The sequence below is a fragment of the Mya arenaria genome, chromosome 2, assembly GCF_026914265.1.
Source record: "Mya arenaria isolate MELC-2E11 chromosome 2, ASM2691426v1".
NCBI lineage: Eukaryota > Metazoa > Mollusca > Bivalvia > Myida > Myidae > Mya > Mya arenaria.
Window position 1 is genome coordinate 18,367,617 of NC_069123.1, and position 25,395 is coordinate 18,393,011.

A 25,395-nucleotide genomic window follows, 5' to 3' on the forward strand; every position below is an offset into this window, starting at 1 on the left:
GCAGCGCTTCTAGTTTCTCTTATAATACCAGTTTACACATTTGATTTAATCCGCATTTCTTTTCCAGCGTTCTTCATAATAACGGTCTAGAAAATAAATGAAATAGTTGAACCTTTTGTCCGTCCCCATGCTTTCCAATCAATAAGGCCCAGGCACCTCAAACTTGGCAAAATGGTTGGTGATGACCAGCAGATGAACCATTTGATTTTGATTCAGTGGGTCGAGGTCGTGGTGACATTGAGTTGACAATTTGTTTCCGATCAATAACTGAAGAACGCTGGATCCCAGGGACCTCAAACTAGATATGCATGTTTGTGAATACCATTAGATGAACCCTGTTGATTTTGAAATCAGTGGGTCAAAGGTCAAGGTTGTGATGACATTGAGTTGAAAATCTGTTTCCGATCAATAACTGAAGAACCTTAGATCCCAGGGACATCAAACTAGAAATGCATGTTTGTCATGATCAGCTGGTGAACCCCTTTGATTTTGAAATCAGTGGATCAAAGGGGAAGGTCCTTATGATCTTGAGCTTAAATTTGTTTCCGATCAATAACTGATGAAAGCTTGGGCCCAGATACCTCAACCTTGGTAGTCAGGTTGGTCATGACATGCAGATGAACCCTGACAATATTGAGATCAGTGGGGCAAATATCAAGGTTGTGGTTTTCTTGAGGAGAAAATCCATTTCCAAAGAATAACTGAAAGATGCTGGGCACTTCAATCTCGGCAGGCAGATTGATGATGACCAGTAGATGAACTCTTATTTATTTTGAGGTCAATCGGTTAAGGTCTTGGAGTTGTTTAGCTTGAAATCTGTTTCCGATCAATAAATTAAGAACACTTGGGTTCAGGGACCTCAAACTTGGTAGGCAGGCTGGTCATTACCAGCAGTTGAATCCAAAAGTTTTGAGGTCAATGGTCAAAGGTAAAGTACAAAAACGGATGAACAGATTGGCATGGAAACCCTATACTTGGTAGGCAGTTTGAATACTTCCAGTGGATAACCCCTATTGTTGATGGATACCCTAAAAAGCCACTTATCTACATCATTCACAGTTATCAAGTGTTAGTGTTTTTGTTTCTTCATCCTCTTGCACAAAAGGTTTCGTTTTTAGCTCACCTACTCACAAAGGGCTCATTGTGAGTTATTTTGATTGGTCAATGTCCTGTGTCCATTGTTCTGTGTCCAGCGGCAACATTTTAAAACTTTAAACACCTTCTCTGAAACCCCATGGGCCAGACCCCTGGTATTTTGTATGCAGCCTCATTTAATGGTCCTTTAATAATATTGTTAAAATAATTACCCTTGGGGTGAAAAATGGCTCCACCCCAGGAAACTAAGTTTTCTGTATATCTATTTAGTAATTACTTTGAAAATTTTCTCTCAAACCCCCAGGCCCAGTCGTTTGATAATTGGTATGTAGCCTCATAAAGTGGCTGTTTACCAACATCCTTAATAACCACTGACTAGTTGACAAGTCAATTTAATTTGGTGAGCAACATAGAGCCATTATATTTTTAAGCTTTTATGTTAGAATTGAATCCTGGTAACAATTCTCTAAGATTATCGGTATTTCAAATTGTTCAATTAAGACCAACAATCTCATTTGAAAGTACAACAGACACATGTTCACATCCACTCCATCATGCAGTGACTTCTCATCTTCATTCTTTGCTCTTAAAATTTGTTAGCGATCAATATTTCTAAACTGCATGTATAGACCCAAATACTAATGGATATTTTTTCACGGTCATTGCTTAAATTACTGAGACAAACTGAGAAATCTTGACACACTTTCCATTCCAATTGGCATTAAATGACTATATTCACAAATTGTAGCAGGTCCAAAGCCTTTCGATACTTCAAGCATTAAGTGATTGTTAAAGGGTGTTAGTATGAACTTACACAAATATTGGGTTTAATGCCACACAGTCGCATAACCATTTATTTTGTGTAAGTACATAGTACTAACAAACTTAATAAAAAAATGTCAAGTAAGAGGAGATTACCGGTAAGGCTATTGAAACATAGAACATATACTTATGAATGAATTACAATCACCAAAAAATTGATTATAGGATAAAATGAAATATTGTTATTTCATTTAAAACATTTTGGATTGATATTTTAAGCCAAATGAGCATTTCATTGCTTCTCCAAAAGATCAATGTTTTTTCCGAATTTTAACAAGTTCTCCTGGTTAGTATCTGAGGAATAAACCTGACCGAATCCAAAGACCCAGATTCCATCATAAACTGATAGTATCTAGTTCCCCGGCCGCGGCAAAATGTTAACACAGTTATATACATATATTTATTTTGATAAAATTCGCGTTAATTTGAAACTATTTGTATATTCTGTTGTTGTTTTTTGTCTACTATGATTAGTTAGGCAAAAATGCAGCTTATTAGAACTAGATTAACTATGACATATTCTGAATACTCATTAAGTACAGTGCTACTTTTTGCAAGCTACTTAATATGCAGAACGCAGCTCCATAGAGCAGATATTGGAGCAGATCAATATGCTTCACTTATGTGCCATTTTTCTACCATTGAAGCAGTATTTGAATATTATATACTACAATTTCTTGTTTTCTGAAACAAGAGTTTTATTTCCTCATTTTTATTATTGATATACGCATGGTTGTATTGTTATAGTATCATATATATATAAGGTTTTTTGTTGTTACATGTTTTATGAGGGAAATAAAGAAGAAATGTGATTTTGTATGTTGTAATTTCTATGAATGTACAATTAGATGAAAACTGTTCTTTGAACTACCTTTGTTCATTAACATTTAATCTTGCATGATTAAGAGACTTTTTGACAACTTTTATGCTCCCCAGGAGGAGCATAGTCGCTGCTTTGTCAGTCCGTTCATCCATCGATCCGTCACACCCTTGTCTGGAGAATAACATCAAAACTACTAATGGGATTGAAATAAAACTTGGTATGTAGATAGATGGCAATCAAGAGGAAGTGCAGTGCACAAGAATCATAATCATGTCATGATATTTGTGTCTGGAGAATAACTTCAAAACTACTGATGGAACTGAAATAAAACTTATTCTTGTCAGACTCTTGGCAAATGGGAAAGAATGACATCCAAATAAAATTTGTATTCCCATTAGGTACATTATACCAGAGTATACCAAATTCATGGCAGATAGCAAAACAAGTCTGTTATTTTCATTGTGCACGCGGGTACACTTAAGTTATGTGTACATGTTAAAGTTATCAACTTATTTAAAATTAGTTTAAAAATGTAACACAATTCACTTAATACTAAACGCAATTTGATTCGTAAATTTTTTTTTTTACACAAAACATACAATATAGCTAAAACAGCAAGATAGAATAAATCTTTTTACAGGTTGTAAAAGATTTAAGTCGTTAACAGAGAAAAGTTGAGTGCTGTTGGTAAACAGAATCAACACATGATAGATTTTAATCAGTTCTTGATTGGACTTGCAGCAACGCAGAGGAAGCTGGTTTAAAATTGGAATTTAAAGTACAAAAATCATTAATTTACTTTGCATTTTTTCATTATTCAATTAATAGATATAAATAATGCTTACATGCGTACATTAGGCCAATAGAATAAGCAGGTTAAGAATATTTGTGCTTGTAATTAAACACATTTAAATGTATGCTCTAATATGACACGATTAAAACTAAATATATTGAAAAGAAAACTGGGAAACTTGGCAAGGACAGTAAATAATCAGCTGATATTATAGTGAAAAGATTAAAGTCAATATCGGACAGTATAAAACTTTAACATAAGTCTCGGAAAAGTTGTTGCCTATGTGCACACTACGGTAAACAAGTCCCAATACACAACCTGAAGAGGATGGCAGGAAGCTGAGTCTCCTGTCGCACAATTGATAAAACTCCTACTTTAACTAGTATGAATATTTAATGACTTTCCCAACACGCACCATTACCGTTGTACTTTTTTCTCTCCACGTCCATTTGGATCGACCAGAAGTATGATGACATCACAAACCGGTACGTTAGGACTTGCAAATGCAGAATGGCTTGCAACTTCCATCGGAGGTGATTTCATATTGAAAGAAATTGAAAACGTGTGTTGGCATCCACAGTTGAGGTAAAGTCACGACTGAGGACAACTGTAACTCAGCTACACTCCAAGATAAACACCACATCCACATCTGTGTATATGAAAGTAAGTATTTATTTGGTTTGAAATTATGCTGCAAACCGCCATAGCTGTGACCTTGGGGATACTGCTAGGGATCCGGGTTACCTTGAAACTTAGCTCACAAGGTCAAGGCCATACAGGAAACATGTGCACCACTGCTCTCAGAGGATGTGGATGTTATGGGCATCATAGGTATTCATCAACTAGGTTTCAACAGGTAGTGAGCAAGCTACCTCATCCAGAAGAATGAACATCTACAGGTCCTACATGTTCAAGGACGAACTGTTACAGTGAGAAATTATTTTTACCTAAAAGATCTTCATCTGTCCCACTGTGGCACTTCTTAAATGCATAGACAATTACATTGAGGTGCTTAAAATGAAACACCTCATTGTGAATGGGGAACAGACTAGCTGCAGTCATACCAGAGGACATATGACAGAAACAGTCATTGGATTTGTAAATGAAGTTGTTTGTTTAATCGGTGAGAGAAATGATCACACAACAAGAGAATGCCGCCAACATCTATGCCTTACGCTAGGAACTCACCAAGACATTTTCCAAATGCATTTGGTATTCTGCAAATTAACATTACAAAGATGCATGTACCAATTCTAATGATACTTAATGTCTTTAAAACACGTGTCGTTATCGGCTACTGATGAGCAATGTTCTACTAGAATGCACGATTGTGATAGAAATGTTTAAAATAGTACAACTTTCAATTTCTATAAAAGAAGAATGCATGACTTCATTTTTAATATTCAGTATTTACTGGTAATGCCTAGATGAGATCAAGTGCTTACTTAACTGTTGATACTTGAAATACAATGTAGATGTTTTAGGACTGTGTGAGACATTTCTGATATTATGGAAATGATGATAAAGATTGATTTATAAGGTACTTGACTATTGTTTTTCAAAATAGATGTATTCAAAAGGGTGGCAGAATACTCATATACATGTATACTAAACAATCCATACCTTTTACATACAAAATAGTCATGACTTACAAACTCTAGAATTCGCTTGGATTGAAATCTTAAAACACATGCCTTTCTAATCAACTTTGTGTATGGGCCTCCACGCTAAACTAATAACTTGATTTCAAATGAAACTCAGTATTTTAATTAAGGAATGAATTGCGGGATTGATGTCATAATTGGGCTATCAACGCAATTGGGCTGGTCAAAGTGTGTGGAGTCCGATAGTGCATTATTTCATCCAAGAATTGATAAAAAAATACTTCATTTCATTTAAGAAAAATTTTCAGTAATCCTTTCTTACCCATTCTGTAAATAGAACGACCTGACTTTCACCGGAAACGTTTTATCAATTACATCACCATAACGCGGGAAAAGATCAACAACTTGAAATAACTTTAAGATGTAAAATTGTAACACTTATGGCAACGATACATTTAACATATCATTATTTAACACTTTCTTAAATGTTTATTTATATTTTACGGCACCTGCTGATACAAAACAAACAATAACAAAATAAAAAATTTGCATGTATATTGTCATGCAATGAATTGCTATCCGAACATATCCAAAGATGTTGTGTTCATCGATTGATAAATGCAATTGCTGAAAGGCAGTTCATTTAAGGAATGGAAGTCGAGGTGTAAATATATAAATCATTCCTTAGAATATCACTGTTGGTGATGTCAACATCCTTGAATGGTCATCTTTCATGTCGTTGAATGGTCATATGCAACTTGCTGTCAACCTATCAAGAGGAATGAAATCAACATGTACCCAGTATCCTAATCCACCATGTGTATTTCAGCAGATCTATCAGAACAGCAGAAGTTTTTGATCCAGTATATAGTCCGAGTGACCATCATCCTGTGTGATTTTACTAGGCATATTCACAAATCAATGTAGATTGAATGATTCATGAGACATTTATGTATATGAAAGCAAGACTTCAGTTTGAGTTACGTCAGCTGAAGCCAAATTTCAAATGAAAGCAGAGTTTCCGACAGGGGCATGTGGGATTAGAATAAAAATATGTTTTCTCTTGGACTAAATGACAATTCCTGCACTTCATAGGAGGTAGTATAAATGAAACACACTGTGAATCTCCTTTTCTTTATTACAAATATAAAGAATATAAACAGTGAACGTGATGTAAAATGATGGACAGATTTAGAGTAACATGAAATAAACCATAATGGCAAAAGCAACATAATGTTGAGAGTAAAGAAGTATGATGTAAATAATTTCATTTTATGAAAACATATAAATATTTGTAAGATCAAGGTTCAAAAATATATAAAGGTTCACATAACATTTCCTTAAGAACTACAAAAACCCATTTCACCTGGAGGTAACCATACTAATTTACGCCTATATTAGTAAATGTGTAATAGTGAAAACTAACCGGCCATTTCAACATGTTGCTATGGTTATGATAAGCAATAGCTTCATTTTGCACGTTGTCTTACTTAATGTTTTTACATAAAATATTGATATGCATTGATAGGTTACCCAGCACAATCCTTTCCAGTGGCCTTGATTCTGCACTTCTATTGCAATATTGTTGACCACATATGGCCTTCACTCATATAGTTACTACATGTACCATTTGATATAAAGGAAGTTAAAGAAGTGAGTACCTTGATTCCTGCCAGTGCATCATTACCAGTTTTGGTAAGAAAAATAGTGGTTATGAGAGATAAAGGCAATAATCATTAATGCCCTTTAAACATGCATACATTTTTATTAAACACAACAATTTCACCACAAAGTCTCCTTTTCCCATACATTAACTAATTAACCCAGAACTCAATAAATTATAAGTTATTTTGATAAAAGAACCTTTGAATCAAAACTTAGTAACTATTGCACAAAAATCTGTGTTCATGTATAGTATATGTAAATTGATAAAAACGGAATGTCTTATCCTCAAAAACAATAAAATAAATACATATTTACATAACATATTTCAAGTTTATTTTGTGTTTTTAACTCGACTCACAATCATAAACCTTGATTAAAAGACATGGATTTATTGTCAACAGTGTAACATTAAACATGATGTCAAGAGTGAAACATTTAACATGATGTCAAGAGTGTAACATTTAACATGATGTCAAGAGTACGGTGTTCCCAACATATAAAGGAAATTTATACAATCCATAACCAGCCCTTGGACTAAACCAGGATACATTCAAAGTTGTTACAATTATAAATTTACTAGATTAAGAATAAGCAAAGCCTCCTAACATGAGGACATCAAGCAGATGCCAAGGTTTATCAGTTTTAAGCTTGTCTGTTTTTCGAGGTAAAACAGTTGAGGTTTTGTGATTGCCTTTGTGTGTCATCGGCAACGGTTTCCTCTTCAGCTTGCAAAAAACCTTTAACCTTGGCCATGACTTGTTCGACTGAAAGAAACCTTAGACAAGTGTTGGCATTAGTTCGTCTTGTTTACATTTGATCCAGAGCTATTACACTTAATGTTTGAGGCATGGGTTATGTGCCTTGCTACAACACATACTGCTGCTAACATGAATACTGAAGTTCATGTGAGTGTCTTGAACAAGTTTTGAGATCAAGCCAAGTAATTCAGAAACACCAAAGCTATGACAATTCTTTGACTTTTTTCTTTAAAAACAGAAAGGTTATAATGCAGTACATTTTATCAACTAAATGACGAACTATAGATTGTATTTTAAATTCAATATCCCAAGGCCAACAAACTGAGTTGCCAGTTTTAACAGTATAGCAAACAATTGTGCATAAGTATGATACAGCAAGTAACATGTACAATGTACAAACACCAGCAAGTAATATGTACATACATGTATACAATCCAAACCTCACCCTTTTATCTACAGTTTGCAAGATTTTCTCCCCTACCTAGAACTGATACACATATAGTTACAAGAATATCTATCTATATATATATATATATATATATATCTGTTTTTGTCAGTAATGCTCTCTGCTACAAAAAAAATTAAAATTGCTTGTACACATCTGCAATTCACAAACACCCTAACGTCCTGCTTATTTTTTTTTTATTAAACTATGTTTCTTCAATCAGTTAGTATTTACTGTCTGCGAGGTAACTGGCTTTGCCGTGACACATGGCAAGTACTGGTAAAACTCATGTTCAGGCAAGTGTATTTTCTCTGTGATAAATGATGGCATTTTGCACTATTTGATATTTGCATTTTATTCCACGTGTTTTGTACTGATTTGTAACAACATATTAATGGGGCTGTACTCCGTATTATAAAATAGCGAAAAAGAGAAAATTGTCGAAAACTGACAAACTTGGCATCGATGTGTACAATGCATTGAAACTTACTAACTGAAGTACCACATAGTTTACAATTTATTTAAGTTTAGCAGTTATTTCGTATTTTTCCATTAAAAAAGATTACTGGGTAGGTCTACCAGGTAGAATTCATTCCTTATGCGTGATTGGCTAGTCGGTGTTATCACGTGATATTACCGAGGTAGGTGTATAGCTTAATTATGTCACCCAATTAGAGTAAGCCGTCGTAGCTCAGTGGATACGACGCTGGACTGCAATTTTGGCGACACGGGTTCGAACCCGTTCTCTGACACAATTTTTTTTTTACATTTTAGTACTTTTTTTTTACAATTATGATATCAAAGCGTAACACATTCTATTAGATAATTGTCCGAAGATTCGTTACAGAAAAAAACTTTTTTTGGTGCCAATCTGGGGTACAGTCCCTTTAAGTCAGACCAAAGAATTTAAATAATATAAATATACATCAATAAAATTAAATCTCCCTGTATTATCCAAGTGATGTTGAAAAAAGATGATGATTCAGATTTATCAAATACACTGCATCTGACAGTGCTTAGGTAAGCATTAATACAGTGAAAAATGATATCAAACTCTTTTCTGTAATTTTGATGGTTTAAAATCTATGCTTGGGCAAATGAAAATCCCTGTTTACTTGCCCAACAATGATGAGCTTTTCATAGTCTTCTATTTCTCGATCTAAATGCACATACAAGCACATAAAAACCACAAATGAAATGTCCATTTGCCTATGAAAAATGTTGCCATGAAGTATTGCCCCTGTTCTATTAACAAACAGCAAACATTGATCAATTGGTCCCCAGAATCGGGCAAACTTGTCATTTACCCCATTTGCTGACTCAACAAATTAATGCACGTGAAAATTTCTTTTAGACTAAACCTATCACAATTTTAAAACATTTTTTCACTTATTCTTTTTTACATAATCTACCACATTCTTAAAACACTGTCACTTATTCTTCTTGACTTAATCTACCACATTCTTAAAACACTGTCACTTATTCTTCTTGACTTAATCTACCACAATCTTAAAACACTGTCACTTATTCTTCTTGACTTAATCTACCACATTCTTAAAACACTGTCACTTATTCTTCTTGACTTAATCTACCACAATCTTAAAACACTGTCACTTATTCTTCTTGACTTAATCCACCACATTCTTAAAACACTGTCACTTATTCTTCTTGACTTAATTTACCACATTCTTAAAACACTGTCACTTATTCTTCTTGACTTAATCTACCACATTCTTAAAACACTGTCACTTATTCTTCTTGACTTAATCTACCACATTCTTAAAACACTGTCACTTATTCTTCTTGACTTAATCTACCACATTCTTAAAACACTGTCACTTATTCTTCTTGACTTAATCTACCACATTCTTAACACTTGATTAAAAACTCAATCTTATATCAAATACCCACAAACACAAATTATTCACTCTGACACCTTAAAAAATCATCTCACATCTTTAATAGAATGATCGCATAACAGGGAGTGTTTACTTTCATCATAGTACTGCTGAAAGACACGTTCATGAGCACAACATTCTAATGCCTGGTATGTGTGAATGAGAAGGCGGGGAAATCGTGACGTAAAATACATGACAAACTGGTCTGGCACTGTTCCAAGAGAGTTCTTGACCTCGTCTGGTAATTCTCTGTAGTGATGTTTCTGTTGAAAGACATTTAAAATTATTCTAAATTTTAACATGAACAATATTGACTAAGTTTGAGTGAGAATAAATATTATGCTAGTCTATTATTGAAATGGTAGTACAGAATATATAATACTGGAAACTTTGTTATAAAAACAACTGAAGTCATTTTGGTGCTGAGATACATAATTCAACATACATAAATGGCAATACATTTTGCTGTTCATATGCAAAAATAGTCCCAATTGCTAAAAGTGGAAAGAGAGAAAGGTCTTTGACTATATAAGTAGTGCATAGCGTAAAAAATAGGTAATTGACCTCCTAAAGATTGTTTAATTACACCAAAATAAAACAGAATTAAAGTAAAACAAAAGCTGTCACAGAGACAGCGCGCTCGACTTTTCCGCCGCTTTTCAGTGTAAGGATTGAAAAGTTTTGGCGAAACATGCATGGATTACTGTTAGATTAGATTTCAATGCAATACATGATGTGCAGAGATATTAACATAAATGTGGTTACATGCAAAATTTTAACCAGAATTTTTAAGTGTAATAATAAAGGGCCATTATTTGCAAAACACAGTTATCTAACTTGATTATTCAATTAGGTTGGGTGGTTGAATATCATTGTATAAAGTCACAATGCAATACATCAAGTAATTGCTGAGATATTGTCCTACCTGTGCTAACATGCAAGACCTTAACCAGAATTTCTAAGACGCATAAAAAAGGGGCAAAAATTATATAATATGAAAGATAGAGTTATCTTACTTGATTAACTAAGAAGGTTAAATGGTTGGGAGCCTGTGTGTAAAGTTTCAATGCAATACATAATGTATTTGCTGAAGCATTGACTTAAATGTGGTTACATGCAAAACCTTAACCAGAATTTCTATGTTGAATAAAAAAGGGGTCATTATTTGAATTTAATGCAAACTAGAGTTATCTTACTTTGTTATTTAAGTAGATTGGATGGCTGAGTACCATTTTATAAAGTCTCAATACAATTCATCCAGTAGTTGCTGAGATATTAACCTATGTGTGCTTACATGCAAAACCTTAACCAGAATTTCTGAGTTGAATAATAAAGGGCAATTATTTGCATTAAATGCAAACTAGAGTTATCTAACTTGGTAAATTAAGTAGGTTGGCTGGTTGAGTACCATTGTATCAAGTCTCAATGCAATACCTCAAGCAGTTGCTGAGATATTAACCTATGTGTGCCTGCACGCAAAACCTTAACCAGAATTTCTAAGTCAAATAATAAATGCCAATTATTTGCATTAAATGCAAACTAGAGTTATCTAACTTGGTTAATTAAGTAGGTTGGATGGTTGAGTACCATTGTATCAAGTCTCAATGCAATATCTCAAGTAGTTGCTGAGATATTAACCTATGTGTGCCTGCACGCAAAACATTAACCAAGGGGTGACGCCGACACTGACGCAGACGCCGACGCTTGGGTGAGTAGTATAGCTCTCCTTATTCTTCGAATAGTCGAGCTAATAAAATAACTTCATGTATAAAACAAACTTTGTTTCTCATGGCTCGCAATAGATCCCTCACACTCTGGCCCTTGTAAGTCCTGAACTTCCGCAGGTCTGTAAATACAACATGTATGTGAGTTTGAAAAAGACTAAAGAATATGACAAGAATGCACATGGTTAAACTCAATTGATTTGAATGTGAAGGAGTTGTGAAAACATATCAACATCTGTTTGCACTATGGAAAACAAGAATGTGGTTCAAACCAGTTTGTCTGGCTCCAATTTCTAAAACAAGATCAAGCTAAGCTCACTAATTTTGTTTTGATCTCAATAGTGTAATTTCTCCTTTAAAAGAGTAAACAGTCTTTTAAATTACTTTTAATAAAATCATGGTAAAATATGCTTTTGTTCATAAAATTAAATTTCAGCCTGTTCAGCCTCAGGTATGATGAGGAATTTGGGCTTGGTTATTACAAAAAATCCAAAATGCATCCACCATAACTGAATGTGGGATATCTCTGAGAGAAGAGTTGAAAAATACTGACTTATAACTCTTATGTTACTAGACTTGAATTCATGGCTTTTTCTATAGTACCCACGGGTCCGACTATCAGACCCATTCCAAAAGCGAAATGTAAGATATTTTTCCCAATTTTTAGAAAAAAATTCAAAAACAAAACAAAACAAAAAAATTTTTTTTTTTTTTTTTTTTTTTTTAGAAAGTATTTTTACCTGTACTGGTTCATTCATTTTCAACATCCTAATAAATTATGTGATGTAAAGTTTTTTTGATAACTGAACTCGGAAATCATTGATTTTCGTTACATTCAGAGATCAGTATAAATATTATCTGTCATGATTTATTGCAATAGATATATTTTACACCCCAAGGATTGATATTTTTTTGGTCTTTTAAAGGGAAAATAAACTAATATTAAATCATTTCTTAATTCGCAGGAGACTAGACAGCTTTTTCTTTTAACTGTAAAATTTCCCAATTTCAGCATTTTCATGACACAAAATTTCCCAAAATGTCTAGGGTCTTTTTCCCAAAATGGGCAGAAAAAGCCCTGTGAATACATATTCAGGTTGTCAGTATCTGCTCTATTACACCAAATCTTTCCAGTTTTATTCTAAAAACTACCTCCTTGATCAGTTACCATTCTGTAGTTCCATGGTGATATTTTTCCTCCAATCTCCCTTCACAACTCTATCCCCGCCCCATTCTAGTTGCTTGACAACCATACTCTCCTCCGAGTCTTTTTCTATACGATCGCTCACATTCTGTAAAATTAGACAAGTTCAAGCTGCTTTTTAAGGCCATTGTTCTATGAGTTTTCATTTCGCCAATCTGCTGACCCCATCTGGCAGGCTTTCTTTAACTTCTTTGATTAACACTATGCTCTACGTTAACTTTCTTACCTTCTCCTACCAAAAAAGAGTGCCGAGCCAAGATGTGTACCAAGTTTCAAAACATTGTGGAGTTTTGGCTTCTGGTTTTTGCCAAGCTGCTGACAACACAAAAGCCAAGACAATGCCTCAACTACTTGTTATAGAAAAACAAATAAGCTAAACACTACTTAAGAACCCAACAATTTATGTTTCATACAGGTCTTATAAATATGCAATGATGACAGAATTGACTAAGGAGAAAAAGTTATTATTATAAAAGTTGTCAGTATAATGGGGAAAAACATATAAAATTATCGAACCTGAAAGAAGCCAAGTTGTTTCTCCCTGCTCCAGAAGAAAGGGTGCTTTAAAACAGCTTTGGCTGTGGGTCTTGAATCTGGGTCAAAGTCGATCATATCTTCAATAAGCTTTTTTCTCACACAGAAATCTGTCATAGGTAGACTGTCGATGTTGAAGTCCCCTGTTAGGATGTTGGCTTGACGTCGTAAAGAATGTCCAAAAGGGTGTTTGCCTTTGGTTAAAACATAAAACATCACGCAGCCAGCTGAGAAAATGTCCACTGCGCATGTCTGGAAGAGAAAACTAGAGCTATCATTGCATGGGATTTCCTCCACTACACCACCATCTTAATAAGGAGTATCACTGGTTGTGATATGATAAATGGTCCTGAATTCTACTATATAGAAATAAGGACTATAACATCTGTGAAATAAAGAATTAAATTTAAGTTTTTAAAAGAGTAGACCTCAAACACATATAAAGTTTTTGAGAGAAGTAAAAAAATAAATAAGCAAAAAAAAATCACAGGCCACCAACTATAAATACCATACACAAAATGATGTTTATTTTGCAAAGCACTTTTCCTCAACACAGTCAATATGTGTATGAAGTTTTAGTTAATGCCTCAAAAACATACTGGTAGTAACTAGTATTATGGAAAAAAGTAGACATGTCCCAATGTACCAGGAAGGACTGACGGACCTATGAATGGATATACATTTCTTGTTATGTGGTTTTTCCAAGTTTAAGAATAGCCCCTAAAATATTTATATTAATTGTGGTTTTTCAATAGAAAACATAACCAAAACCTTATGGCCCACCACCTTAACACCCGTTGGTTGGCCTGGATGGACAGGATAAGTTGCTTCCTATATTTAACCCTTACAAAAATAAGCAATGTCCAGTACCATCCAAGTGTCACTTACAGTTCGTTTATCCTCATCCAGCATCTCTGGAGCAATCCATCCCTCCGTGCCTGCCGCCCCAGATCGACGGGAGAATGAAATTCGCCCTATTGCAAGCTTCTTGCACAGTCCAAAGTCTGAGATCATGGCGCGAACCTTACCACTAGAGTCTGGCTGGGATATCAAAACATTGTGGGGCTTGATGTCTCTGTGCACTGAAACACCAATGAAATGAAATCATTAATTTTCATGGATTTCATTGGTTGGGCAATCCATGAATTCAAGATCCCAACCAAATGCTTCACCTTGTATCATGGTAATTAACTGCCCATGGCTTGTACCTAAACCCTTAAAAGATACATGGCAGCGATATACAGTCAAAGAAACTGATTCATGGTTTGTTATAGTAAATAATTACATAGATATAAAACACTGGTAAGCTTTTACTATAACCTTGCATTATTATAGTTGGCAATACGGGCAATTTCCATGGTACAATTTCTTTTCAATAAAAATGCACAAAAAAACAAAGAATACTTTACTGAACAATAATAACATGGAAATAAAAACAGAATTGATATGAATAATTCACAATTTACGAATTATGAAATTAACATTCTAGTAAGGCGAAGAAATTTATCAACTAGAAACATAAAACAGAAATATAACGAACATTAACTATGTTGAGGTCACCTATCTTCTATGATTGTTTACTCGAAATTATGTATCATCACTGTTTTTCCACTGTTTGCAAAAATGTTTAAGTTGACATTCAAGGGCTTCATTAATTTATATTTTTGGATGAGGGTGCATCTTTATTAAGGGCTCTTAATTTGCCATGAAAGCAATCATAATTAGCATATTATCACCCTGTATCAACTATCATAAACTGCATGACATACCAAAATGATTTATGGCTGTAATTTCGACTATTTCCCATTTTTTTCTATTAATTTATTTTTGTAAATTCAAATACCCATCCAAAAGTAAAATTTTGGAAAACCATGAAATTTCATCCTAAGGAATATAAATAATTTTTTAGTAATTTCTATTTTTTATATTATAAAAACAAGAAACGCTGCAATGCGACGAAACCAGGTTTTAAATGATTGACAGAAAAACTTCAGCCTGTGTCTGTTTTTCTATTTTTAGTAACAGTGACCTTGACCCTAGGGACCCCAAATGCAATCGTTTGAAAGGTATCCATAAACTCTTCCTTTATACCAAGTTGGGTCAGGATATGTCAACTAAAGTTATTCAGTTTCAACTGTTTTTCTATTTTTAGTAACAGTGACCTTGACCTTAAACCTAGGGACCTCAAACGCAATCCCATGAAAGGTCTCCATAAACTCATCCTATAGACCAAGTTTAGTCAAGATATGTCATCCCTAACTAAAGTTATTCAGTTTCAATTGTTTTTCTATTTTTAGTAACAGTGACCTTGACCTTGACCCTAGGGACCCCACACGCACTCCCATGAAAGGTATCCATAAACTCTTCCTATAGACCAAGTTTGGTCAAGATGTGTCAACCCTAACTAAAAATATTCAGTTTCAACCGTTTTTCTATTTTTAATAACAGTGAATTTGACCTTGACCCTAGGGACCCCAAACGCAATCCCATGAAAGGTCTCCATAAACTCTTCCTATAGACCAAGTTTAGTCAAGATATGTCATCCCTAACTAAAGTTATTCAGTTTCAACCGTTTTTCTATTTTTAGTAACAGTGACCTTGACCTTGACCCTAGGGACCTCAAACGCAATCCCATGAAAGGTCTCCATAAACTCTTCCTATAGACCAAGTTTAGTCAAGATATGTCATCCCTTATTAAAGTTATTCAGTTTCATAGGTGAGTTTGACGCCGCCCGCCCGCCCGAACAACTACGTTCGTCATTCTAATAACCAGGTTTCACTATGTGAAAACCTGGTTAACAACAACATGTTAATAGAACTGTCACTACCATAACATGCAAATACCCTGATTTGAAAATGCCAATTTTTGCTAATTGAAGGGCCATGACTCTCTCCTTACTGCAAAGAAAACCCCAGGTGCACAAATTATTCATCCGAAAAACATAACGCTAAGGTTTCATGACTCTAGGTAATGTAGTTTTGGCGTTTTGAAGGACACAAGTTCGAATATACCAATATTTGGTAATTGAAGGGCTATAACTACCCCCTCATGTGCAGCTGCAAATGAAACCACAGGTGCCCAACTTGTCTGGCTTGGTGACCACAAACCAAACTCACATATTACTTAGGGACAGAATCACAAACAGATTGATGCACTAACATTTCTGGTTTATGGGGATTTTCCTTCTTTAAAAAAGGCCCCTCAAATGTGTAGTTTTATGTGTTTTTTTCAATAGAAAACATAACCAAATAGCTCCTAACCCAAATGGACACAGCCCCTAAAGCCGCTATCTTGGCTCAGACAGACAGGAGCAAATCTAAATGCCCCCTCCATAAGTGGGGTCATAAAATGGAAATGTGATGCAAAGTGAAAGGACATAATGAAGTCAACTCCAATATAGCCACTAATGTTTGGGTAATAACAAACATCTTACCAATATCCAGTGAGTGTAAATGTGCTATGCCTGACATGGACTGATACAGCAATGTGATGGGGTCAATGTCAAATTTCGTCTTGCCCTCAACATATGTGGTTAGTGTCCCAAGACACAGTTCGAGAGCAATGTAGCGGAACTGGCTGTCCGCCTCCTTCAAACAACACACCAAACAATAATGTAAAAAAAATAATAAATATCAGGTTTTCTTTCTAAAAAAAGTTGTTATGATTGTAGAGTATTGATCTTGAAAACTGCTAAGAGTTTGAATAGTAATCAAAAAAGTAATTTATTTAGAAATATAGCCCATTAAACCTTTGTTTTAAATAACTATCTGGATAACACTGAATATCTTTATTTTAACTACATATAATTGTCAATCCTGAAAAATAGCCAGTGGGCCGTTTGCATATGCCGAAAGAGGTAAATGGACTTAGACTCCTTTTACTTTATCAACATTATTATTCCTAAATTTTCAAAGATATTTCCCACCGTATTTGATAAAAATTTGATGCAAATGTCTGAGCAAAAAAACAACAACTGTACAATAGCCCAGTTTTAAAGGGACTGTACACCAGATTGGCACCAAAAAAGTTTTTTTCTGTAACGAATCTCAGGACAATTATTTAACAGAATGTGTTACGCTTTGATATCATAATTGTAAAAAAAAGTACCAAAATGTTAAAAAAAATTGTGCCGGAGACCGGGTTTGAACCCGTGTACCAAAATTGCAGTCCATCGTCGTATCCACTGAGCTACGACGGCTTACTGTAAACAGGGGGACATAATAAGCTAAAGACAAAACTCAGTAATATCAGGTGATAACACAGACTAGCCAATCACGCATAAGAAATGAATTCTACTAGGTAGACATACCCAGTAATCTTTTTTTTAATGGAAAAATACGAAATAACTGCTATTAAAACTTAAATAAATTGTAAACTATGTGGTACTTCAGTTAGTAAGTTTCAATGCATTGTACTCATTAATACCAAGTTTATGACAGTTTTTGACAATTTCCTTTTTTTCTTGCAAATTGATCATCTGGTGTACAGTCCCTTTAAGAGTTCTCAATCCTGTTTTTAGGATTAATCCTGAACTATAGAACCCCCTACACCAAATATTTTGATTTGCTAATAGGCAAAGGATAATTTTAAATGCAGTTCCCACTTACCATGCAGAAGTATCTGATGACATTTGAATGTTGGTCCGACTCCCTGAGTAATTCTACCTCCCTGTCAGCAAAACTAAAACACTCTGGTAACAGGCGTTTTACAGCAACTTTCCGATGGTCAAAAATCCCCCTGAAAAAAATGAAAATTCTTGAAGTAAACAGCAACAGTTGATTTACAGTGAACTTCTGATGGTCAAAAATCTGCCTGAAAAAGGCAGTAAGATGCTTAAAGCATCCTTCCAACTGCCAAATAATTAGACAATATCAGGTGCTTGACAGTAACCTTCCAATGGTCAAATATCCCCTTGAAATAAACAAAATCAGGCGATTCAGAGCAAATCTCCGATGGTCAAATATCCCTCTGAAATAGACAGAAACTGGTGCTTGACATTAACCATCTGATGGATAAATATCCCCCGTAATAAACAGAAAGAGGCAATTTAAAGTAACCTTACGATGGTCATCCCCATGAGATGGACAGTAACCAGTGCTACACAGTAACAACAGATGATCAAATAACCCCTTAAAATAGACAGTACCATCTTAAAAGGTAGGTAAGGACACACTGATGCTAAAAGATTTCGGTGACAGGTATATTAACATAGGCAATCAATAATTTTCAAGTAGTTGCAGTTAGACTAGCATTTTCAAATGCACAGAGTGCATCTTAATTATGATATCAAATTTCATCATTTATGTGTCTAGTATTGATGCTAAAAACATTTTTCTCTGACAATTTGAATAATCCTTCAAATAATCCACTGCAACTGACACAACAAGTGCATGACCCGTGTTTACTCACTTGTAGACAAATGTTCCCTCACAGCCATGACCTAGCACCTCCTTGGGATTGTAGACAACCTTCCCAACTTGGACATAACCATCCGGTAAGGCTAGAGGAAATCAAAGACACAAGGTTAAATATGCAAAGGCCTTTGAACACAATCAATGATTGGTTTATATTACCTATTAGTAAATGTATCTGGACTTGTCAGTACCATGAACATAATAACTACCATACTGGGGTGCCTAAACTAAAGGCTTGCTGTGTGATCTTAAAAAGAAATATGTCAGTATAGCTTATCGCAACTGCAAATAGAAGGGCAACACTAATGATTTTACATTTTGATGGGGTCAAAGGTGCTCCCAAGATTATTTCCATTTCTTTTTATGCAAAACATACATGTATGAGGTATGTCCTAGTAATTCGTAGAATCAAGTCATTGAAATCAAATGGAATCAAATGAACTTAGCTTATTCAAATTTTCAATGTATAACACTCTCTGATGTCAAAAATGTCTTTGTTCTGTAACATGCAATGCATCTCTAAAATGTTAAAAATATTATGGGGTTTCTGTTAGTCAGTTTATGAGCTGCAGGCTTCATGGTGTTTATTATTTTCATGATCCTGAAAACACAGAACCAATACTGAGCTTACTCTTATTTGGAAATGTAGCCAGAGTGTAACAGTGTCATCGAGCTAAATCTAGTCAAAACCATGGTAGTGAATCTCTACTGAAACACTTCAAAAAGTCAATAAAGTCACTACCTCACACAATCAAATCTATATTGAAACAATGATCTACACCATAAAAATTAATATGCATCCATTTTAAAATAGACTGGTCTCGAACCTAAGCGTACTCCGTACATGAATACATGAGCATCATGTTTAAGTTTTGAATGCATTTCATGAAAAAAATAAACTTATCACATGTTGATAGTTTCAGTGGTGTTTGTGCGTCAGATACAGAAACAAATTATACTGGTACACCGCTCTTGTTACACATGATCCCCAAAACTGCCAATATTCCAACAAATCACAGGAAGACCTTTATCAGCATGTAACGTTTCATTACAGACATTCCTGGAGAAAAATCTGCACCTACCATCATACTGCGTGAGTTCAGACGAGGATGTATCCCTCTTGTTCAGTGAGGATTGGGCGGACTTTTGTTGCTGTTCCTTAAGTTTACGTTCCTCGAATTCCCGCTCAAACATTATCTTGATAGACTCTTCAGTCCGCTGTTAAAGGTAAAAAGATGTTATCAATACATGGTTAAACCAAATTAAAGGTATATATATATTTATTTTAAAAATCATGTTTTTCATATTTCCCATACATTCAGCACTATAAAGTCTATGGCAATATCATGCACACTTCATCAGGGCATAGAAGAATTGCTAAACAAGCTTCAATGAATACTTATATTGAGAAGAAATTGTTTCCTGATAGCATCAGAAATAAGCATATTACCTCGATAATCTATGCATGGTATGCCAATTTGGTATCAAAGTTGAAAGTATAAGTTCCAGTCATTTCGTAATTGTACATACCCAGCCTTGGCCAAGTACTCTGCAAGGTCAGGTTTTCAAACATAATGCACTTTGTTTTGAATATGAATGTATGTAGTATACCTGAACTATGCTTAATAAGTGAAAGTTAAACAGTTCAAAATCTCGGATATCTCGATTTTTGGGTTATGTCAAACTTTTTCTTTGGTCCCAAATTTATTCGTTCTGTTTCTATATAAAACAATTCTGATTATGTTGATTGTTTAATCTTGATTTTTGCTATATTAAAGTCATATTTCAGTCACTGTGGTCGAGATTTACACATTTTTTGTGTTCTTTATGGCGAAATGCAGATCGAGCTGAAGGTGCAAAAATTTCATGACGGTTTGTGGCGGTATGTCGCTGAATTACCGTAACATGTTTATCAAAATAACAAACTCTTATAATTTGGTGGATAATTGGTAACTATGTATAATTAAAGTTGTTTGTTTATATTTTTGAATAAAGAACCATTTGTTGCTTAAGGTCGTGATTTTACATTTATGTATAAAACATGGAGATTTTATTGATTCGATGACAATCCCAAAATGAGCATAGATAGAATAAACTTCATCATGGCAGCTTTTAGTTCCACTGCTCCGGTCAACCAATTTAGAGAAGGACCTGGAATAAATCCAGGGGGATATTTGGATCGGCCATAGGGTGTAAGGGTTCAAAACAAAAATGGTCTTCAAAATCATACAAAGAGATGTACTAAGTCATCTAATTTATCATAGTTGCTGTCATATGTGCTTCATATCTTTGTTTGTGTAATCAATAATTGTGAATTAAATAAAATTGACACAAATATTTCAATTTTTATTTTCAATAATAAGTTCGCTGTTTTCATGTCGAAATATATTACAAGACTGATTCAATTACAGATGTTAACAGTTCGATATAATTAAGAGTCAAATGTGTTGGCTTTGGAGCTATATGTTTTGTATTAAGGATTAAAATTCGACATGTTGCATTTTATTGGGGTATGGTATGCAATGGGGCTGTTCAAAATGGGTGGAGTCCGAATTTATATTTACATTTATTTAAATCTAAATTTCTGCTAAAATTAATATATTATTTAAGAGCATTTACTCTTTTTTCTTTCCCTCGTTGTTCTCAACGGTGGGTAAATTAGAACAGCTATCGTAACATATTTTTATACAACAATGAATGCACAGATAAAATAGTTCCTTATTTATATGTTTATTTTCTATCTTTTCAAGGTCAAGAATATTATAAATACGTTATAACTGAATTACAAGTAGAAAAAAGCTATGAAAAATTAACAATAACAAGAATACAGCAAAAATATCGCCACCTACAAAGTTTTCATTATATCTCGCGATAATACACGAACATAGCGTGTGTCAGTAAGTCACGAGTTTTCAAATTGGAGAAAAAATCCAGTCAATTTACTTGTTAAGCGTTATGTTGAAGAATCAGTTGGTGTATAAATCATGTTGGAATATGGGGTTGGACCAATCAGCAAGTGCATTGTCATTTCTTTGGAAGTTAACATTCAATTTGGATGTAACGACAGTGGCGGTAGGTGGGGTAACGTGAACTTTCGCGGAAGGAAAGCCAGAGGACGCGAGAAGACTTAGTGTTGAACTGAGCTCTTTCTTCTGGACGTTGCTGGGTGCACTACAAGATGTTATTGTTTCATATCTCGATTTCATGTTTTGTTAGATGCTTTATTTTTACCAAATGTCAATTCTAAATTCTGAAATAAAACGTCATTTTCATTTATTTATTTTTTTCAACTGTTCCATCCATCATGAAATCATCTACATTAAAATCAATCAAATTATCGTTGCGTATTTTGTTTTAACTGTTTACTGCAGATTACAGTTTTTAATGTCTCAAATAATTTCACTAGGATTTCATTGAAAAAAATAGTTCGGAAGTAAATATGCCCCGCCCATTAGTATTATTGCGCCCAATCACAGGAAAGAAGTATCAAACAAACACACGCGATTTCGATGGGAAATGCTACAGAAATAATGTGAATTTGATAAACAACAACCATGGTTAAGGAATGAAGTGTTAAGTAAATATTTTCGCAAAATTATGTCGACTGCTCATCTTCTTGAAGTTTTTTCCAAATCCCCCACTTCTTCGACAAAATGAGTTTGGACTGTATATATCAAGCCTTCAAAAAGATCTTAGTATCCCTTGATATATGTGACCAAAATACTCTTTTTCTAGTGTTGTTTTGTTGCACAAGTGCTTAAGTAAGTTTAAAATTGCAGAAATTACTATTAACCAGTAATTCAGAATTTCAAACTGCAATTTGTTAAGGCAACTGGCCATGGTAACCTGCAACTTAACTAGGAAATTCAATAAACCATAATTAGAACAAACCTTCGGATAATACAAAACCAGAGCTCCAATGGTGACAAGCAGTAGAATAAAGGTAGTAAGAAACTTGAAATCAAGATTCAAGTACTCAATCGCTTGTGTTATAAACCCCTCTTCAGTTTTGGTCACATTTGTCTCCCTTCGAATACTCTCAACAGATGGTGGAGGAAGATTTGGTCTGTGAGAGGGATTGTGGGGTAGGATGACTTTGCTGGTTTCAGACCGATCTGTTACTTGGAATGCTGGGGAGATTTTGTTACTGTCCTCTTCAGGAACTTCATGGTACCCTGTGCACAAAATACGATAAAAACATTAAGTCCATGTGATGCCTTCTGGAGCATCACTCCGCCTTTTTACTTGTTGGAGGTTGTTTGACAACTGACCATACAATCATGAGCTGTTAGTTATTGACAGAATATAATCCCTTTATCGATGAAATGAATGGTTGAATGAAAACCAGCTTAAAACGTCATAAAAATTGTGGTTTCACCATGAACAATATTTTGTAATACATTTTCGTATAAAAGAAACCAAATCAAGATGCCGCTTCGTTTAGGCCGTCATATTTCTCATTTTCTATTAGCATTACAAGAATAGCCGTTGGGTCAAATTGTATTTAGCAAATAAAGGTTTCTGGCACTTTTTAATACCTTCAATACAAGTAGTTTGAAGGAATATTCACCTAACATGAGTACAGCTTTGCCCCTGCGTACAGTGTGGGCTGTCATCTTCTCCTTGTGTGTATGAGAATCCGGACTCTCCTCTAGTTTACCCGAGCCTGTCCTTGGGCCTTCTATCTGGCGTGGCTTGAAGTTCTTTGGCTGGATGGTAAATTAAAATCAACACTAGTTAACAGAGTTTAAACAATGAAAACAATTACAGGTACAAACAAAATGAAGGACAATTCTTTTCATTAACAATTTATCTAAAGACTGACCTTCAATTATTTTATTCAATTCTTAAAGTTCATTTCAAACAATTAAGTAACACTTTATCCAATTTCATGCTCCACATAAATTACTTCACATGAACTTTTTTTTTTGCATCTCTGAGCCTTTCATGTAATTAGCATTACAGCACATTGATTTTCATTCAAAGCCTTTCCCATACCGCAATAGTGACTGTGTTTTCATCCACATATGAGCCAGTGGCGAAACTCCCGTGCTCATATTCGCCAACGTACAGGGTGGGACTGAAACAGTAGGAACAGTAGGTACATGAAAACTTATCCATACATATTGTATTAAAAAAGGTTTATAATGAGATAGAACATATCTGTAATGGTTTCCACAATGAAAGTTGACTACAACACCACACAAATTATATCATAAAAGTTTTCACTAGTGTACAGAAATATGACAGAAACCCACTAATGACAGGTGAGCAAAACATGTAGAATTTAAGCTTTGGCGCTTCTCTGCTTCTTTAAGTCATATAAAGTTTTTTCTTGCAAAAATCAAAAACACTTAAAAGTACAAGAAAGTTAAATAATTGCTTAGAGACTTTATAAATGTAACTTACTAGAAAATTTTCTTCTTCCCATGTTCTAAAAACCTGTTGCGCCACAATGTTGATGACAGCTGCCCAGTGAGGTGATCCAAGGTCTCAGGGGCGAACGATGTAAATGGAACCTTCTGCAGGCCATCAGCATGCATCGTATACATGGCAACTACTGGCGAGTCAAACTGCGCATGCCACATTAGGTCCCTGGAAATTTAAAGACAACAGAATCAGTCACAAACTGCCATATCCCCCGCCAAATTAAGAACAGTATCAACCTGCCTTTTGACGAAGTATTACAATGAACATAAACAAATGGCAATAACTTAAATTATACTGCACCAAGAGTAAATGTTCCTGTGCACTGCACTTCGCCTCAATTCTATCTGTATATATTAAGTTTAAAGTCAATACCTTCAAGTTTTTTCAAGTTATTCTCCAGACAAAGAATATATATGAAAATTAACAAAGTGCAATAACTTAAAAATTACTGCACCCAGAGTTATGGTCCTGTGCGCACTCATGCATGCACGCACACATGCACACAAGTCTTAAGTTTTACCAGTTATACTATCAAGTGTGACGGTAAGGCCGTTGGAGCTGGCTGTACAGTGCCTCAGATTGTAGTCCTGTATATCGGGTGCTACGTGGGACGAGTAGTCTGTGTAGGTTGCATTCCACCTAGAAATAATGTCACTTTAAATTGTTACATCCAGCAAATAAACGTTCTTTTCCTCATTTTACTGGCACTTAATGAATAAACAGTGGTTGCGTTTTGCTGTAATGATACAAGTAATAAAGTTAGTGAGATTTTATCTAGAAAAAAATTATGCTTTTGTGTGAAATACCAAGAAAAGTTTTAAGACACAAAGGTTTTATCAAAAGTGGCTCACCTTTTTGTTCCAGTTTTGCTGTCAAACATTACTATAGTATACTCTGAAAGATGAAACCATCATTACACATCCATACAAATCTCTTTGTGTTACATTAGAACATATACTTAAGCAGAACAAGAGAGTTCTCCAAGAATATCCATGGTAAGAATGTTGGTGCCTCACAGAGTGTGCTTTTTGGCAACATGTCAATGAAAAACATCCTCAATTGTCATTCATAATAATTCCTCTATTCTTGACATTAAAAAAAAATGATTCTTTTGCTTATATTAAATGCTTAAAAGAATTATCACATATTTACCATCTTATTTTGTGTTTAAATATTAAGTAGAAA

General features: G+C 34.5%; 1 protein-coding gene across 1 annotated transcript in view; it reads right to left on the reverse strand.

Annotated features, from left to right (window-relative positions):
• Positions 1-6,257: 6,257 nt before the first annotated feature.
• The window catches only part of LOC128205907 (serine/threonine-protein kinase/endoribonuclease IRE1-like), a 34,915-nt gene continuing 15,777 nt past the window's right edge, over positions 6,258-25,395 (reverse strand). Inside the window, exons 6-20 of the mRNA XM_052907967.1 lie at positions 25,062-25,104; positions 24,730-24,849; positions 24,190-24,375; positions 23,779-23,860; positions 23,351-23,489; positions 22,672-22,955; positions 19,863-19,998; positions 18,776-18,866; positions 17,974-18,103; positions 16,800-16,953; positions 14,254-14,447; positions 13,348-13,617; positions 12,796-12,919; positions 11,682-11,749; positions 6,258-10,166 (exon numbers count right to left, since the gene is read on the reverse strand). Coding sequence (XP_052763927.1) covers positions 9,951-10,166; positions 11,682-11,749; positions 12,796-12,919; positions 13,348-13,617; positions 14,254-14,447; positions 16,800-16,953; positions 17,974-18,103; positions 18,776-18,866; positions 19,863-19,998; positions 22,672-22,955; positions 23,351-23,489; positions 23,779-23,860; positions 24,190-24,375; positions 24,730-24,849; positions 25,062-25,104 — 2,237 coding nt within the window. The 3' untranslated portion in view covers positions 6,258-9,950. The remainder of the gene's footprint in view (positions 10,167-11,681; positions 11,750-12,795; positions 12,920-13,347; positions 13,618-14,253; positions 14,448-16,799; positions 16,954-17,973; positions 18,104-18,775; positions 18,867-19,862; positions 19,999-22,671; positions 22,956-23,350; positions 23,490-23,778; positions 23,861-24,189; positions 24,376-24,729; positions 24,850-25,061; positions 25,105-25,395) is intronic.